This window comes from Podarcis erhardii (genome assembly GCF_964252035.2).
Source record: "Podarcis erhardii genome assembly, chromosome: 4".
Lineage (NCBI taxonomy): Eukaryota > Metazoa > Chordata > Lepidosauria > Squamata > Lacertidae > Podarcis > Podarcis erhardii.
Window position 1 is genome coordinate 61,103,738 of NC_138508.1, and position 18,032 is coordinate 61,121,769.

At 43.1% G+C, this 18,032-nt stretch overlaps 1 protein-coding gene and 1 long non-coding RNA gene across 3 annotated transcripts; both read right to left on the minus strand.

Moving 5' to 3' along the window:
* Positions 1-1,259: 1,259 nt before the first annotated feature.
* On the minus strand, positions 1,260-4,635 carry LOC309340517. Its single transcript, XR_014156051.1, has 2 exons — positions 3,686-4,635; positions 1,260-3,168 (listed from the first exon to the last, which is right to left on the minus strand). It is a non-coding gene; the product is annotated as an uncharacterized lncRNA (long non-coding RNA).
* Positions 4,636-6,413: 1,778 nt separating this feature from the next.
* XK (X-linked Kx blood group antigen, Kell and VPS13A binding protein) lies at positions 6,414-17,045 on the minus strand. Of its 2 annotated transcripts, XR_014156056.1 has the most exons (4): positions 16,660-17,045; positions 13,405-13,667; positions 6,629-7,726; positions 6,414-6,588 (listed from the first exon to the last, which is right to left on the minus strand). XR_014156056.1 is itself a non-coding variant. In XM_081859396.1 (3 exons), the coding sequence occupies exons 1-3, from the start codon at positions 16,902-16,904 to the stop codon at positions 6,897-6,899; spliced, it is 1,338 nt and encodes a 445-aa protein (XP_081715522.1). In that variant the 5' UTR covers positions 16,905-17,045; the 3' UTR covers positions 6,414-6,896. The 2 variants fall into 2 exon arrangements, 1 of the variants encoding a protein (XP_081715522.1); XM_081859396.1 differs by having other exon boundaries at positions 6,414-7,726.
* Between the last annotated feature and the right edge of the window lie 987 nt (positions 17,046-18,032).

Here is an 18,032-nt window from a genome sequence, read left to right on the forward strand (position 1 = left end):
GTTAAGGAACAGCACTATAAAACAGTGACATTAATGTAAGATGCTGATATAGTAGCTCATTAAATGATTCACTACCTATCCTCATTTTGCTGCATGGTTCTACTCTGCACTGCCCTCCACTGGTCTACATGCATGGTTGGAACTACAGGGTATTCAACAAGAACTGAAGATTCAGGGCAGTGGGCAGGGGATGGGAGGCAGCAGAACACACTGCCTTTCTCCAAGACAGCTCTCCTTGTTTCTAGCTGTATGTTACTGTGTTCATCAGGGAGTCACCATCACATTGACTGTTGTGTTTCTTTCTTTCTCTCCCTCCCTCCCCCCCCTCTCTCTCAGACAAGACGACAGCAGAACAGAGTCACACACCACAGAGCTGGAAAAAGAAAGCCAGATGGCAGAAACTAAGCTGCCTACTAAAAATATCACTCTCGTTTCAGACAATGCTTGAAATGCTTTCTCGTGTCAATTTAACATTCGTTATTATTAGAGCACCTAAGATTGATAGGCACCGTACAACTGTTAGGGGCAACACATAAGCCCCATAAGCTTGCGGTCTTAAATCCAAAGCCTGCCCATCAAAATATTGTTTTCTACTTCAGTATGGAATAAAACTGAAATCATGAATTTATTAATTTATACTAGATTGGTTGTCAAAAGAGTGCTTCTGAAATAAACAGGCTGTGTGCTACTGTTCAGAAGTTAGTTCTAGTAAAATCAATGGAATTTGCTTCAAATAAATATATTTTTAATTTACTGCATTTCCACCCTAGGGAGATTGAGGTGGTCTACATGGTTCTCCTACTTCCTGTTTTATCCTACAACAACCCAGTGAGGTAGGTTAGACTGGCCCAAGGCCACCCAGCAAGCTTCATGACTGAATCGGGTTTTTAACTCTCCTCTCCCAGGTCCTAGTCCAACACTCTAACCACTACACCACACTGACTCTTCATTGGAATGCAATGATCAAGTTTGATGTATGTCAAAGAATGCGTTTATTTCTTGTTCCCCCCTCTTTCCAGCTCTGTCTGAATGGCAGCCACTCCCTCATAGTCCAGAGAGCAGCATATCATGTGTAACAGTCATAAACCTATTCATCAGAAAGTTCCCCCATCTAACAAATGAGATGTGGTGATTGAAAGTTTTGTGTAACAAATGGAAAATTCACATTGATTTTGCAACACTTTGATCATATGAAAATGACAGTCAGAGGGGTATTGCCAAGATTTTAGTTCATTTAGAATTGCCCCTCCTTTTCTTTCTCTGGTTATGTAAAACCAGAGTTTTCCTGTATCCACAGACAATCTTTTCAGACTTGACTCCAGCTCCTCCTGGCCTCTATCTACACTAGGGATAAGGAGAAATAGGATTCAGTTTGCATTCAAAGGCAAATCTACATAATATTCCAAAAGAATATTTGCACTTTCCTGAATTTTGCAATGCAATTCTCTGGCCAAGTAATGTGTGCAAAAATGCAGATATTAAAACAGCACACAAGAGTGCTTTCCATTTGGGAAAACTGCTTTGCAAAGATGCACATATTGAGCAGAAATGTGTATATTAGAAGAAAGTCACACTAAAACTCATGAATTTTCATGAGGTCTCTACAAATATATATATAAAACTGATGCGAAAATGCAGAGAACTGAACACCAGAGTGGGAAAATGAGAAACTAAGAAAAACTGGAATTGACAAATTCACTCACCCCTAGTCCACACAGAGAGGTCAGTCTTCACTATCACACCTCCTTGAATCCAGATTATGTTAAAGGAGAATACTGAAGAAAATACACATTTCAGAGGTAAAATGTGTGCCAGGTATTTGTGTTTGCATTTAGTAAAAAAAAGTTGAATACAGCCTGACCTAGAAAAGAAGTAGAGTTTTAAGGTAGATCATGCATAAATAAAGTACATGATCAGAAGCAGTCAAGAAGAACAGTTTGACAATTGGTGAGGTTTTGGCAATAGGCTGCATGAGTTTAAGCAAACCCAGCACTAAAATTTACAACGCTGCTGATCAGATGTACCGGTATATCGTGTAATGTCTTACCATTTCCCCTCTCTCCTGCTCTCCCTACTAATTCATATACAATGTGTCCCCTTTTTGTTTGCTTTTAGAATTTCAAGCACGCCCTGCTACCTGAATAAGACACACAGGAAGAAAGCAGTGAGCCCTCAATCTTTAACCTGGCTGAGTTCCCATAAATGATTTATAAGAAACCAAATGGCTAGAGCGGGGAGGGGGTGGGGAGGAACACAAAAGAAAAGGAAACAGGACCTACAAATTGCAGGAGGAGATTGTAATGTGTTTCCACGCCAGGCATGAAGAAAGAGTGCCATTGGTGAACAGCAAGATAGGGACAGGGGCTGCACACATTTTAAACATGGAACAGAGATTGCTTTCCCCCACTTATTAAAGGCACAAATGCCAACCAAACATATTGGAATATCTGGAGGATCAAGGACAAGTCTGGCAGCCAGATTCTACAGATCAGACTTGGGAGGTATGCAAGATTGTGTGTCAGAATTGGGTCTGGACTTCAGTTTACACAAATGAAGACAATAGTGCCCACTATGCTGAAATATGCAGAAAGGAAACGATACTCGCTGAAGCATACCTGAGAGCTCAAGTTAGCGGGGGTGGGGGTGGGGGTGGGCAAATGAACCGATTAAGGAGACAGAACAACATTCAGGAGATCCTGATGGCAGCTTTATGAGCTCTAACACTGGGACTTATTGGGGAAAGCAGATTTTAAACATTTTGAATAAAGCATATAGTATATTTTTTGTTTCCAGGCTCAGAGCAGAACTCACAGTTGCCATGTGATAGCAACAGTCCATCGGCAGGGAAACCTTATTTGTTTAAAGTTACCTTGGACTTTGCTTTACAAGGTTCTGTTGTTTGTACAACTAAATGTCACATTTAGTTGGAGTTCTGTGCACTGGAGATTATTATACCTGTTCTTGTGGTGTTGCTGTAAAGACACTAACCCCCCCTCCAAAAAAACCCATTAAGATGGTGCAGTGCCTAAACTTGAACTCCTGTAAAGCAATTATTCTTCAATTAATCTTCATTATAGTCATCCGGAAGCTTGAAACTGCATTTTTATTACTGAGGAGTGTGTTTCTCGTTGGCCTTTAGCGCCTTATATTCAATTTGTTTCTGTCAGCCTAGGAGATTGAGGTATGAGAGGCACAGATGTAACACATAACCTTTGGATTTTTGTTTTTTGTAGTGTTAACATTATGAAAAGCTATATGGAGAAGTCAGGCTTAATATTTACCATCACTCTTCATGATAATGTCACTCCCTGAATAAAGCACTGATTTTTAACTCTTGTGCTTTATAACTTGGAATTTCTATTTATTTATATGATTCTTGAACCCTAAGAGGAGGCCTGTGATAGGTTTTAATGGGCAAGTGCAAACCACAGTATGCTGGCATGAATATGATGCCAAATGATGGATTGCTGAAAACCAGTTAGTAACCAGTTAATCAGTAGGGGAGGGAAGGACGGAGCACACAAGTCTGAGACTTCATCCAGGCTTGACCTCATAGAACCAACTTATGGTTTGGTATTATGTTCAAATCTTGGTGTCAGATTGAACCAGTAAAAAAAATCTGACCAGTGCAACAGGGGAAACACAAAGCACATTGGCCAAACACATCTTGACATGTATGACTCACCTGTTTGACCCTCAGTACCTCCTATTTGAGAGACTTGAGCATTTCATATGCAACAGTTTTTCTACTTAAAGATGATCCAAGCATAGGAAAATCCCCATTTATGAAGCGGACCTAACTGAAATTGAGGTACATAACTTGTGTGTATGATACTGTTGCTTACAAATGCTCTTGGTTTCTAATGTGAAGGTAAAATATGTGCTAGCCAGAATTCTTACAAATTTATCTCTTTTACTTTCCCTTCGATTTTAACAACTATCAGATATTCACTTAAATAGCAGCACAGAGGCATGAAGATTATTTAAGCCTTCTAACACGGTTAAATATTCTCAGAGATGCGTTCTCAGGTGTTATGTTTGATAAATTAATTTCTTGGCCAAAAATATAATAAAATTGAATTAACTGTGCCACAGTCATATGGTGCTTAAAGTATGCTTCAGATTAGTGCTAAAACAAATCCATAGTAAAATGAGATCTAAGACGAATGTGATAAGCACTAGGAATCTCTAAACCCATTGCTTCCCAGCCAATCCTTGTTCCTTTCTCCTTCTCTAACTGACAAAATTCATTGCCAATTTGCTACCAAGGTCTGAATACTGCTGTATAAAGCCCTAAACAACTTGGGGGGCCCAAATATCTGAAGGAGACCTCCTCCTCCATCACCCTGCCTAGGGAGAACCGGAGGGGATAGCTGGTAGTGCCGCCACCCTCTGTGATTGGCTGGGCAGCAGAGCATGAGACAGCCTTCTTTGTGATGGTCCCCCAAGTAGAAGAATACATGCTCTCCAAGGTGTATCTTGTGCCATCATTGTATGCCTTTCAACTATTGGTCAAGGCACATCCCGTTACTCAGGCCTTTTGGTTTAGTGGATATATTCCCTACTGCATTGCTGTTCTGTGCTGCTGTTTTGATATTGGTTAGTTTACTGGTTTTCTGGCTTTGCGCTTGTTTTAATTGTCCCACTCTAGGATAATTTACAACGGGCAGGCTATAAGGCCAGTATAGGAATACTTGTATAAATAAATAAAATAAGGAAGTGAAAATAATAAATAAAATCACCAACAGCTCAGCTAACTTCTCCTACTGACTATAACATTCTGCGTTCCAAGTGATGCGCTGCCCTCCCCTCCCAACTCAAAACTCAAAGAAGGTAAATTACAAACACCCATACAGCATTTTCTCTTTAGAGACTAATTATTTTATTCTGGGAACAAATCAGCTTTCCAGATATAAAACAATAACCACCAGGTGTTATTTCTTTTTCTTTTTTAAAAATAAGAATATCAAGGAGGGGGAGTTTGCTACATGTGCACAGATAAGGTGACCGTATTATATTTTGTATAAAAAGATAAAGATACACATTTGTCATGCTAATTCACGCTAAAACTTGCCCCCTGATCCTGCTGTTACATGGCTGCACTGTTCAAACACACTTAATTCATTTTATAAAATTTATATACTGCTCGGTTGTAGAACTGGGCAAAAGCCAGCACTTTTTTATGTGTGTTTCAATAAAAACCAGAAGCAGGAAACGATGACTCCACCTTGCATCAGCTAATTGCACCATGGATTTCAGCTACAATGGTGCCAACTATTGTCGGCACTGCGGTGGCAAAGGTCATTTTAAATATTATTTAAACATTTCTATAGAACTGGTTCGGTGTATTAAGTTGCTTTACAATTCTTACTTCATTTATCCTCACAGTAACCTTGTGGGGTAAGTAGAGTGTTGATCTTGGGAGTCGGACTGATCCTGGCCAGCACTGATGTGGCCTTGGAAAAGATACTCTTGACCAGTCAAAATTATTGGGAGGTTAAGACTTCAGTTCCCTCTTGGGAGTACACTTTCCTGGGAATAAGCCTCATTGAACAAAGTAAGACTTACTTCCAAGTAAACATGCATAGGACCAGCCTGCAAATCATCACTTTGAGAAATTTAGAAGAAAGGCAAGATGCAAACCCAGTAAAGAGTCAAATATAATTATTTGTTCAAAACCCGCCCAATGGTTTTTGAAGCTCACTGGCTTTTGGATCAGGTCCTCCCATGCTCAACGTCGAAATCCACTCTGCCAACCTGGCCACTGTTTTGGAGACGTAATCAATTTAATGTAATAATTCTAGTGAATAGCCCCCCCCCCATTTTCAGTAATATCAGTAGGTTTGACTTAATGGAAACATTTGGAAATATTCATGTAAAAGAGTGGATATTAACTGCAAGACATTGCTAAAATTTTCATTGACTAAATGCTTCCTTAACTACTGCTACATTCACCAAAGCTTTCTTAGCATCATACAAAGCAGAAATGTAATTGACCAAGACAATCAGAATCCAACAACAGAAGCAAACCTAAAAACCAAGTGTTTAAGCTGTTTGGAGAGAATCAACACTTGTGGCACTTTGAAGGAAAAATTGACAGGACGGGGCCAAGGCCTGAATCAACAGCAAGTTACTTTATCACTTTCCATTATGGATTCAGAAGCTCCCAGTTCCAATGCACGCAGTCAGGATGAGATCATGTCATACGTAACCCAGATAAATTCGACACTCAGTGGCAGGTGAAGGAGCCCAGTTTGTATAAAGCTTTAAAGCACATTGTTAACCTGTGAGGTTTTGAACGCTCCTTTTCACTGATCGATTTCGGTCCTTGCATGAAATAAGAAGTTCCTTGAGTCAGCCACTTTGTCATTGCCTTGCCTTTTGTTTCATGGCTTGCAGAGGTCCACCCAACAGTTAAAATCCCAAGTATCTTCACACCCACTGAACTACCATACCAGCATTGCAATGCTAGGACTTAAATGTGCCTCCTGCCATGGCGGTCAGAGGGATAATCAGAGTGCATCCTTCTTTCTAAACCACCCAAACCAGGAGTAGCAACCTGAGGCCCAAATATGTGGCCCTCCAGGTCTCTCTGCCTGAAATTTGGGACTCTCCCCAAGCCACACACCCTCCCAAGTCACATCCACCTTGAATGTTTTTGCTTGGCAGGAATGTGCCCTTGAACTCTGATTGGGCCTCTTGCTTACCTGGATTTAGGAAGGAGAGAGGAGTATGTGAAGAAACTAGCCTACTGTACAAAGGTAAAATTTACATTTGCTGCTCCGCCCACTTTTTCCTCTGGACCCGCCCACCATTGGGAAGTTTCCCAGAAAGGTTTCCAGAGCCAGGGGCTAAAATAAGCAAGTCTTGAGAGCGGTGGCTCCTTGACAGCAGTTCTAGGCATTGGACGAAACACTTTGGTGGGCATTTCCATTATAGGATTCATTTGCCTTGCAGCTGTCCTGGGCATCGTTAACAGTATCGTCTGGGGTCTTCAAGTCTGCCTTTTCCCCAGAGTTGCTGGATGCAAGAGGTTTGCATACATAGCAAAACAACTTGAAACACAGTGCCAATCCTTCTGAAATATTGGAGGAGAAAAGTTTTTTGCACGGGTGGCAAAACTGGTAGAACACGAGCATAAAAAGAACAGCTATGCAATAGCCAATCAGCAACTGTAAGACCAGCAAAGGGGCACATACATACGTGTAGACATCAGTCTTGTACATATACCACATCAGCAAGAGAAAAGCATTCTCAAGGAACCTCACAATGTAATATAAAGCCAGCCTGTACCAGTTTTGGGATTTGTCAATTAAGTCGGAATCATTCAACTTCAGCTGCACAGCTGACCAGCAAAACATATTAATACCGGCATACAGGAAAGTGAGAAGGCACAAGACAATGGCAGTGCCCACTTTGCTCAAAGCCTTCTCTATATTTTCCGGCAAAGTGCACTTACTTTGCCAGAAGAGAATCCACGGGTGAAAGAAAAAAGCAAAGAAATTCACTAGCACCACTGGGAGGATCCAGATTTGAAGGACAGAGCTGAAGAGGACCAGGACTATCACCCGAGTGGCAATCTCAAAGCTTCTCCAGAGGAAGATGCAGAGGTAGGCAGCAGGCTTCACGCTGATGTCATAATCGTCATACTTAATCTTAATGGCCAGGATGTTGCATCGCAGTGCTCCATAGACGATTGACAGGAGAGAAAGGACCATGAAGATGCCTGAGGAAAGAGAAGGCAATCAACGTTTCTGAAAGCAGCACTCCCCAGAGAGCATCGTACGGCAGGAACACGCTTTCATTGGAAGTGGCTGACTCAAGTGGCCTAAACTGATGTGGCTTATAGTATCTTCTTAAGCACTATCCCAGTACACACTTTTCATAATCCATGTGCCTAAACCATGTAGAAACACTGAGAAATGAACTGCGGCCCTCAAATGCATGCATGCTCCTTGGACTGTGCTAAAGGCTTTCCTTGAACTATTATGTTCACACTGTGAGCATGGCAGCTCCAGGACAATATTTGAGCATGTTGGGCCTTGAGAGAAACTCCAGCATTCTCATCAGCATCAGGTACAAACCACAAAGCTATTCAAGTCTCAGCAGCTGTACTGAATTTGCTGCAAGAGCAAACTCAAGGCTTTCAGTCACTGAGCTTTAAGTGTGCAAAGTGCTAACTAGCAGCATTTCACTATTCCTCATTCAATAATGCTGTGTTATTCCTGTTTTGCCCACTTGGGGGAGGGGCCACAGCTAAAAAAGAAATGATAGCAACTTCCTAATTCTGTAGTTGAGATAGGCGTTGAGCCAGGACCTTCTGGGATGCTTCTCATCTTAATAAACAGAGGGTGACTGTCTTAACTCAGTTCCCCTTCCACAGGCACAAATGTTTTTACTTCAATGAGTAATACAGGCTTCCTCAACCTCAGCCCTCCAGATGTTTTGAGACTACAGTTCCCATCATCCCTGACCACTGGTCCTGCTAGCTAGGGATCATGGGAGTTGTAGGCAAAAACATCTGGAAGGCCAAGGTTGAGGAAGCCTGGAGTAATACATGCCAGTTGCTTCCTGGGATTCAAACTGTGGGCAACACTCAGATGCCCAATTCCCTCAGGGTTTTATTTTAAATTCAGTCAGGGTGTTGCAATCAAGAGGGGTGTCTCTGCCACATCCTCTGGTTCTCCACATCTTAATTACATCCTTTGAGGTGCTTTGCACTGAATGGGCAAACAGGGTGGCAGGGAGAGAGATGAATGACACAATACTAACCATCACAGTATTTGGGGTGCCTCTGTGTGGGTAGAGCTTTGAATGATGACCCACACTCATGAAATCTGTTACCAAGCTATTGGAAGTTCAATACAATCTAATATAGTGTTCCACATACAATGCAGTCTTGAATCTACTCTCTTTGGATTTTCCTGCTGCAATGTGAATGAAATTAGATCAACATGTTGAGTCTAGCTCATTCATATCTAATGCTTGCTTTCTCCTAAAATATGGGTCCTTGACTTGTTGTGGGGGAAAATGTGCAAGTGCTTTCACAGAATAACAAGACCTTGCAAGAATGTATTTCACTTGTCATTCAGGTGCTCCAAATATATCTACCTACAGCAATTATCTTTCAGTGGAGTGAAGAACAGGGATATTATTGTGATGAAGTCTTAATGCTTGGATTGTGTGGTGTTTTTTTAATTGTTGCTTTGCAGGTATTTGGATTTTTGTTTTGTTTTTGAAAAACACACACTTGAAGGTCATTTTTTTAAAATGCAAGTACTGAATTTCTTGTGCCACTCAAACTGGTTTTTCAATGTATTTTTAAACCAATATTGGACTTGTTCCAGACCATTCATTTCAGCGATATCCTGCCAGAAACTGCTTCGTTACCTTCCCACAGATATGTCAGGTGGAGATTATTTCAGATTACAACTCCCATTATTACTCAAACCATACATCAAAGGAGCAGCCAAGCAAGGCAGCAGCACAGGGCTGTCACTTGGTTAGGGCGGCGTCAGGGACTGTGCCAAGGCTTTGCAGTCAGGGTGACCGGAGACACACTAGAACAGCCTGAGGGCCACACCTGGAAGTGGAACTGTATGGCGAGTTGCAAATCCTCAAGAGGCAAACTATACCATCATAATGACGCATTACAATAACGAAACCAAACATGCCTCCTTTTTAAGGTACGGGAGGGGAGTGAAACTTGGCCCCTCCACCTGCCACCAAAGCTGCAGGAATAGGCAAATCACTCCTTCTGTCCTCCTCACACTCCTAGCCAAGGCTCAGACAGGAAGCGGGGGCTTACAGCACCCCGTTCCTCAGCCTCTTTCCAGCAAATCCTCTACCAGTGGCTGGGAGAGAAAGAGGAGATGCTGCTTTCTCCTCAGCCTGCCGCTCTGGCAAGGGCCACAGAAGGGAGGGTTCCCGTGCCCTCAGCAGCTCTTCCATTGAGGGAGTCTTGGCAGGGGCAGGTTCCCGCCCTTGTCCCATCACTGCAGCCCTGTGACAGCCTCTCCACCATGAAGGCCGGTCACCCTGACCGACTTGCACAAAGGAATCCTGAATTTCTGCATGTCCTGCTAAGTTAGCTTCTTTCAACTGTGTCAGTAAAAATTTCACACTTTGCTCCATACTTGCCCAAGACTGGCAACTGACCACACACTCAAAAATAAACGGAACAAATGAAATAAAATTATGAGTATAGCAGAAGAGCCAAATTATCAGAAGAGGCACAATTCTGAAGCCCTTCTGAATTTAGGACCTTAAATTCTTAACCTTAAAAAATAACTTTGTGTGTGTGTGTGTGTGTGTGTGTGTGTGTGATGAGAGATTTAGGAGGGTGCCAAGATTTAACCATTATACACACACACACACACACACACACACACAAACACAATAAACAGTATCATTAAAACAAACATAAAACATAAAACAGTAGTATAAAATCATACTAAAACAGGAACTCCGTAGAGTTAAACAAATAAAAACAGGGTCTCACGGGGTCACAGAGGGAACTCAGGACTCAGCAATCTTTTTCTATTATTTTGTTTCTGTTTTGACTATTTATTTGTGCTTTTATCTTGTATTTTTATCTTGTGAACCACCTTGAAGGGTGGTACGTAAATCTAATAGATAAAAATAAATATAAAACAAGGCCAGCATCCTAGAGCATTTTACTCTTTTGTAGCAAGACGAAAGTCTCAACTGGATCACATTGCATTTCTAGCCCACCTCACCTCCATGACAGAAGTCAAGATAGCATACATTGGTTCCTGGGTGACTTCCCATCCAGAGACCCCAAACTGCTTACCTACAGCTAGCTCCCCATATCATACGTTTTCTGACCATAACCACTCAGGGGGGAGGAAAGGAGTAAATGGAGGGGAGGGGAGGTTGCAGTGGGGAGAAGGAAGGCAGGGTATGTCTCTGAAGAGCTACATACAATCTGGGTAGGTGGGCCAGTGAAGAAAGAAAACAGCAGCTGGGGATGCAAATTATGTGCCCCCCCACCAGTGCCTGCTCTCTGAGGTACCGCAGTTGTCTCATTTTATGCAATGCAGGTATGGGGAACTTCAGGCCTAGAACCCTCAGCAATTTTCAATGGAAAAAAAGAAATTGGATCTAGTTATTTCATATTAGTTTCTGAAAGGAAAGTGCTAGATGCTCAGTTGGTTGCCCTGCAGAGAATGAAAATGCCAATTTACACATTATGTGGCAGCCCAAATCCATTTTGCACGATAACTGGAAGTTCCAAAGAAGTGGGTGTGTGAGTGATCCACACTCTTGGCTTCTGAATTTTTACATTGCCCATGAAGAGGATGCTTGCACTGCAAGATATGCAAGTTCCAAAAGTATGTATGAGAACTTATGCATCTTGAGGAAACGGCTGTCGCATGTAGAAGGTCCCAGGTTCTTCAATCCCCGGCATCTTTAGGTAGGCTTGGGAAAGACTTCCTGTCTGAAACCCTGCTGCCAGACAGCATGGGCAATGCTGAGTTAGATGGACCAATGACTGCCACAGATCAGATGCACACGATTGGCTATTACAATAGGGCATGAGTCACCTGCACATCAACTTTATGTGCTTTATCTAAATCTACTTACACTGCCTGGGGGAGGGGGGGGGAATGCAAGACCAGTCGAGTGACTAGCTCACCACAACTGCTCCATTTATTTTAATTTAATACTTAGCAACCATCCACTTGTCTGCGGTCATCAGGATTTTTGGTTTATTAATCTTTCAGGGCCACATTCACTGCTATTTCAACGTACTCCTGAGACTTGTTTAACTTTAAAGCAATTAATCTCTGGACACGAGTCTGAAAGTGCTAAAGTTAATTTCAGACCTCTAATAGGATTTCCCACACATATACTCTTCTAACCCTGGGTGTCTTCAAGCTGCTCCTTTGAATTAATTTTCACATAGAATGTGTCACAAGAAGTTGTTTCTATATCCAGATCCCCCAGTGTAGATCTGGAATGGTTTACTATATTATATGTATTTCTGCTGTGAGACAAAATTATGCTCTGCTTGTTTGCAACAGCAGCAAACATCCTCCCCAAGCATCACTGCAAGCAAATATTTTAAACATAGTTTTAAAAATCAAGTAGCCAGCTGTGTGTGTCATAGAAGTTTGTTAACGTTTAAAAAAAGCTAAGACAGGGGTTGCCAGCCTAAGGCCCATGGGCCACAAGTGGCCCACGGGGGTTGGTTAAATGGCCCACAAGCCACTCCCAAACTGAGCCACCTGCTTGGCGAGTCCCCACCCCACCCCAGCGCGGGGACTCACTGAAAATTGCATCTGCACAGACGCAGATGCCGGAAATCGTGGGTGTGTGCGCAGTCCAGCCCACAGAGAGATCTCCTCTGGAGTGAACCGGCCCAGGTGAGGTAAACCTTGCCTACCCCTGGGCTAAGTGTGGTGTAGTGGTTAAGAGCGGTGGACTTGTAATCTGGTGAACCGGGTTCGATTCCTTACTCCTCCACATGCAGCTGCTGGGTGACCTTGGGCTAGTCACACTTCTCTGAAGTCTCTCAGCCTTACTCACCTCACAGAGTGTTTGTTGTGGTGGAGGAAGGGAAAGGAGAATGTTAGCCGCTTTGAGACTCCTTTGGGTAATGACAAAGTGGGATATCAGATCCAAACTCCTCTTCTTCTTCTTCTAAGATGTCCTGTTAGTATGCTCGAAGCAGCTAAGATTAGGGATGAGATATTACAGAGTGGGGAGTCTTGGTCTCATTGTTTCTACTTTTATGAATTAAGCACTGGGGGGGAAATGCATCCCTAGGGATGGGGAACCTGTTATCTCCAGTTGTTGCTGGACCACAGTTCCCTCATCTCTGACCTTTGCCCATGCTGGCTGGGGCTGACAGAATTTGGGAGTTCTCTTCTCCCTGCTATAATTCGTAGAAGGGCTTTCCACTTCTTATAACCTTGTCTGTAACTCTTAGTAAAGAAGCAGTCTGCTTAATTTATTTGCTATATTTATGTAAAGCTACTCAATAACATTTTCCTCTGGTTGGCTTTCAGCACAAAAATGACAGTAGCACAATTAAAAACGTAATAGCCTACATTAAATATCAAATTGCATCCTAAAGATTTCTGGCGCACACATTTCCAACAAGGAGTAGAGTAAAAGCAAATAAATATATATTTACAGCACATACACAGCGATTCAGAACACTAAAAGCACAGGTTTTGAAAAGGGCTGGGGGAATTTTAATAACTCTTCACCTCTTCACCAAAACAACCATAATGTAGGTCCATTAACCATTTCCACCTGCATCTGGTTTCCTAAACAGCTCAATAAGGGAGAGGATATAGTTATTACTTACCCATAATCCCTATCTCTAAACACTCACCAAAATGGAATACTGAAAAATGAACCAATTATACATACTTCTGACTGCCGTCATCTCCTGCTGGAGGACACATATGTACAGCTGAAGCGTCAGCTGCGGTGCAGAGCCTAGGAAAGCTTGGATCACCGATGCCCGACTAAACGCAGATCTGTGTGTAAACAGCTTGCCCTCAGCTTGGCCCACTTCCTTCTCAACTTCTTCCGAATGTCCATCTTTGGGCATCTGCCTCTTCTTGGTGATGCTGACATAAGGCTCCTCTATTCTGCCTGCATGAAAGTAAATATAAAAAACCTCCACGCACCTGTGGGGAGAAATGGACAAGAGTAGATGTTGCTTTATAGATGGTATATTACACCTGTGAAATTAGCTAAAATGTATAAGACAAATAATAAATGTTGGAAATGTAAAGAAAAAGAAGGAACATTTTATCATATGTGGTGGGAATGTAAGAAAGTAAAAAACTTCTGGGAAATGATATATAATGAGATGAAAAAGATGCTGAAATATACAATTTTTAAAAAACCAGAAGCATTTTTACTTGGTATTATAGGTGAGGACATTAATAGGCAAGATGTTAAATTGTTTTTATATGCAACAATAGCGGCAAGAGTATTGTTAGCCAGAAATGGAAGCAAGAAGAAATTCCGATGAAAGAAGAATGGCAGACAAAATTAATGGACTACGCAGAATTAGATAAAATGACAGGAAGGATTCGAAACCTGTAGGACCAGAGATTCACAGAAGATTGGAAGAAATATACGAATTATTTGAAGAGCAACTGTAATCAACAAATTACGCTAGTAGGACTAAAGGAAGTTTTGTAAGGAGAAATATATGAAACATTGCAAAGTAGAGATATTAGTTATGAGAGTTAAATGTAATAGTGGAAGTAAGAAATGTAAATTAAGTGAATAGATTGGAAAATTTTCAGATGTGATTGATGTGAAGTAAAAAAACTGTATAATATAAAAGTTAATTATTGTTGAAAATGATATGTTGAAAAACTAATTATATATAGAGAGAGAGTAGACATAACATTTGAATGGAAAAAAGAGTAGATGTTGCTTTAACATAACTCTTCTGAATTTCACAATTGCTTTTAAGTAGGATCTCTGATTAGAAAGAAGTTAAGGTGGGCATGTGAAACACCCCTTTAGCTCATTCTTAGGATTCTGAAATTCATGGGTGGAACTCAACCACCATGCCTCACCAGCACAAGGATGTTCACTTGCAAAGGAAGAAGAGGGGAAGAACATTCTATTATGCAGGTAGAGATCCTTTTGCTGATGGAATATTTGTGTTGCACTAAGCTGTACACAACTCCACATAATCACAGAAAGGACTACTGTATGGTGTCCTTTGGTGAACACATTCTTGACAGGTCCCTGCCCAAATTGTTCTTGAAAACATTTAAGGAAAGACATTCTGTAGCCTGCTTAGGAAGTTAATATGTATTACTGTTGTATAATAACATTTTAATCATTATTAATGTGCATCAGAAACACATAGTATAATAGTGTATAAATAAGATGTGTAAACTTGATAGCTAATTCACTTAACTGGCTTTCCCTATGTCAAGAGTTCCTACAATCACCATGGCCAATTGAGAAACCATGAAATGATTGCTCTGATGCAGTACTACTAAATGCTTCCGGTTCAGGCTCCTTATGTGCAGCTGTGTATATGGACTTACTCTTGGAAGTTACATTATTATTAACATTGCATTTATACCCCACCTTTTATTTAGAAAGCAAGCAGGGGATTGCTGGCAGGTGATGGCATACATCCATAATACTAGAAAAGTTTTGGATAACAGTATTAGGCCCTGTAAAACATTGCTATGTTATCCTTCCCTCTGCTCCCTCCCCCCCCCCCCCAATTTGGTGTTTGATTTGCATGTAGAATTTGGCTTCAGGAACAAACTGATAAGAAACTTGATACTGCTCATGCTTCTTTGCTTGAAGGGATAACTGCCACAATAGTTAATGATTTATCAAATTTATTTTTTTCTGTTAAAGTGTATACCTTGCCTTTCTAGGCAAAAAAATCCATTCTGGGTGGCTTGCAATGTCGTCAAAGTTCAGATATGATATATTCCGAGAGCAATAATGGGTAACAAAATCAATTTAAGTCTTAAGGCACCTTAAAGACTAAGACATTTTTATTATGCCATGAGCTTTTCTCTCTTTTGTTTGCTGCAACCAACCATCACAGTTACCTCCCTGAAATTAAAATCAACAGAAACAGAAAGGAAACTGATAGAATAATTTGTTAGGAAAATACTTGCTGAAGCTGAAGCAACACAATTTACCTCTGGGTGGTAAGAGAGAGAGAGAGAGAGAGAGAGAGAGAGAGACTTGAAAAAAAAAAACCCAAAGCAGTTTGATTTGGGCATTATTACGTTATTATTATGTTAACAAAAAACAAGGTGCCTGAAGAGGTTATAAATATTTTCAGTAGATAAAAATAGGTTTGAAATATCCAGTTTTTTCTCCTTCAGTTTTCAAAGAGCAATTGTGTTTGGTCCACAAGAAACTCGGCCTCCTTCCCCTTTATTTAGTCTTACTCACAAGCTGAAATAGTTTCACTCAACCCAAAAGGTAGAGACTACTCAAGATGTGTGAACCTGTTATATTCTCAAGACCAGCTCTCTCACCACTGCCTCCCTTATTCCAATACAGCTTTCCAGAAGCACACTCTACAGATGGGCGTGCCTGTGAGCAAACGCAGGCATGCTTCTCTGCCAGTTACTGCTCACAGGCAAAGCCAGAGCAGGCAGCTGTGCAGATAGGAAGCATCACAGACCCTTAACCGCACACAGTACAGATCCATTAACATGCATGGCGAGGGAGGGAGATTTCCAAGCATATAAAAGGAGACCATGTCCTGATGGACGCAGCAAACAGCTTAACACACAAAAAAACCCAACACTTTTAATTCACTATAAACAAAATGGTCCTTTATCTTGCACATCTGACCCAACAAAGAGCTCTTGCGCTATCTTAATGGTCACAATTCCCTATCCAGATCTCTCGGCGTAGGATCTACCACTGAAGCGATCGATTTTTTAATGAACCATAAGGCTGGAACTGGTCCCCAATTCAGACACTCGAGTGTGTGTCCAGCATTCTGAGATGTCTGACAGCCATTGTGGGGCGTTGCTCTTCCAGCGCAACTGGGGCGGCGACCCCCTCCCCTGACCCCCTTTCCGCCCCCGGCCAGCCCTCCCCGCTTGGGCGGTCCTTCGCCTGCAGGAGCACCTGCGGGGATCGGGGCCCACGCCCCCCACCCACCTGACGAGGGGTCCCAGCTGCAGGATGTGCAGGAGCAGCACCAGCGGCCTGTCCTTGCTGAGGTCTCGGTGGATGAAGACGAGGCTGAACTGGACCAGCACGCAGGGCAGCAGCGCGAAGAGCAGCGTCAGCGACTGCCAGATGCGGTCGCCCGCCGAGCGGTAGGTGCTGCTCAGGTACAGCGCCAGCGCCGTCTCGGCCACGAAGAGGAAGAGCGACACCAGCACCGAGCCCGGGAATTTCATCGCCGCCGGCGGGGAAGCCAGCCGGGCAGCGGCTCAGTCAGCGGGCAGGAGCAGGGCAGCGCTGGCCACGCGCGGAGCTCCGCAGCCGAGGCCGCCAGCTGCCCATCTCCCGGAGCCCAGCGAGGAGCCAAGCTGCCGGCGGGAGACGCCCCAGACGCGCCTTCGCCAAGCGCCCGCTAGGGGGCAGGCCTGGGCGAGCTGCTGCTGCGGCGCCGGCCGCCCAATTGGACGAGGCTGGTTGTCTTCGGCGCCGCTCGAGGGCATGGCGGAGGAGGATCCCCGAAAGAACCCGAAGCGCCGGGCCTGGAGTTGCGAAAGCTGCCGTTGTCTCCTAGACCCTTGGGGTCCTTGGGGGCTGGCTGCTTGCTTGCGGCTCCCTCCCCACTCGAGAAGGCCGCTCTGTACATGCGCAGGGGCGCTCTTGTTCACCTGGCTTCTTAGATTCCATGGCCGGGGCCTGGCTCAGGTTAAGCTCAGGGGTAGCCCATCCTAGTCTGTACCAGCAGCAGGACAAAATTGAGTAAAATGTTGGGGGAGGGGGCAGGTAAGCCCTGCAAATACATAATCAATCACAAGTTACCACACATGCTCAGCATTCGAATGGCAATGCCCATTGACCTTGCTGGTGGCAGCCCCCTGAAATATTTTATTGGGGATTTGGCCCCTTAGGAGTTGGCCGGTATGTTTGCTACTAGGATCGCCATCCTCCCACCAAACCAGAGACATATTAAATATGCTTTAAACTTATGCCTGACAGGCAGAAATTCAATGGGTGGCCATTGCCTGTATTTTCCTAGAGATAAGAGACTCCACCTGGTGTATTTTTTAAACGCCAGATGAGCCTGGCCAGAAAAGAAGCTGGCAACACCACTTACCAGGAGAGGATTCAGGTTCAGGTATCTGCCCAGGCATGAGGCAAACTGGATAGTCTCTCAGGCTTGGCCCCATATGGTTGCCGTGGGGATAAAATGGGTGGGGTGAGGTCCATGCACACTGTGCCAATTTGAGGAAAGGCAAGATAAAAGTAGGCCACTCTTGAGAACAGGGGGCTGAACTAAATGGTTCATTGGTCTGACTCCACAAGGCTCCTGTGTACATATCTTAAATATGCGGTCTATTACAGAGCAC

What these genes read in the sequence shown, in the direction of transcription:
- XK (XM_081859396.1), bottom strand. Translation starts at nt 16,904, where the DNA reads ATGAAATTCCCGGGCTCGGTGCTGGTGTCGCTCTTCCTCTTCGTGGCC. An exon ending in CAGCTGGGACCCCTCGTCAG is followed by an intron (nt 13,668 to 16,659) that starts GTGGGTGGGGGG and finishes TTCTCCCCACAG; the next exon opens with GTGCGTGGAGGTTTTTTATA. An exon ending in GGAGATGACGGCAGTCAGAA is followed by an intron (nt 7,727 to 13,404) that starts GTATGTATAATT and finishes CTCTTTCCTCAG; the next exon opens with GCATCTTCATGGTCCTTTCT.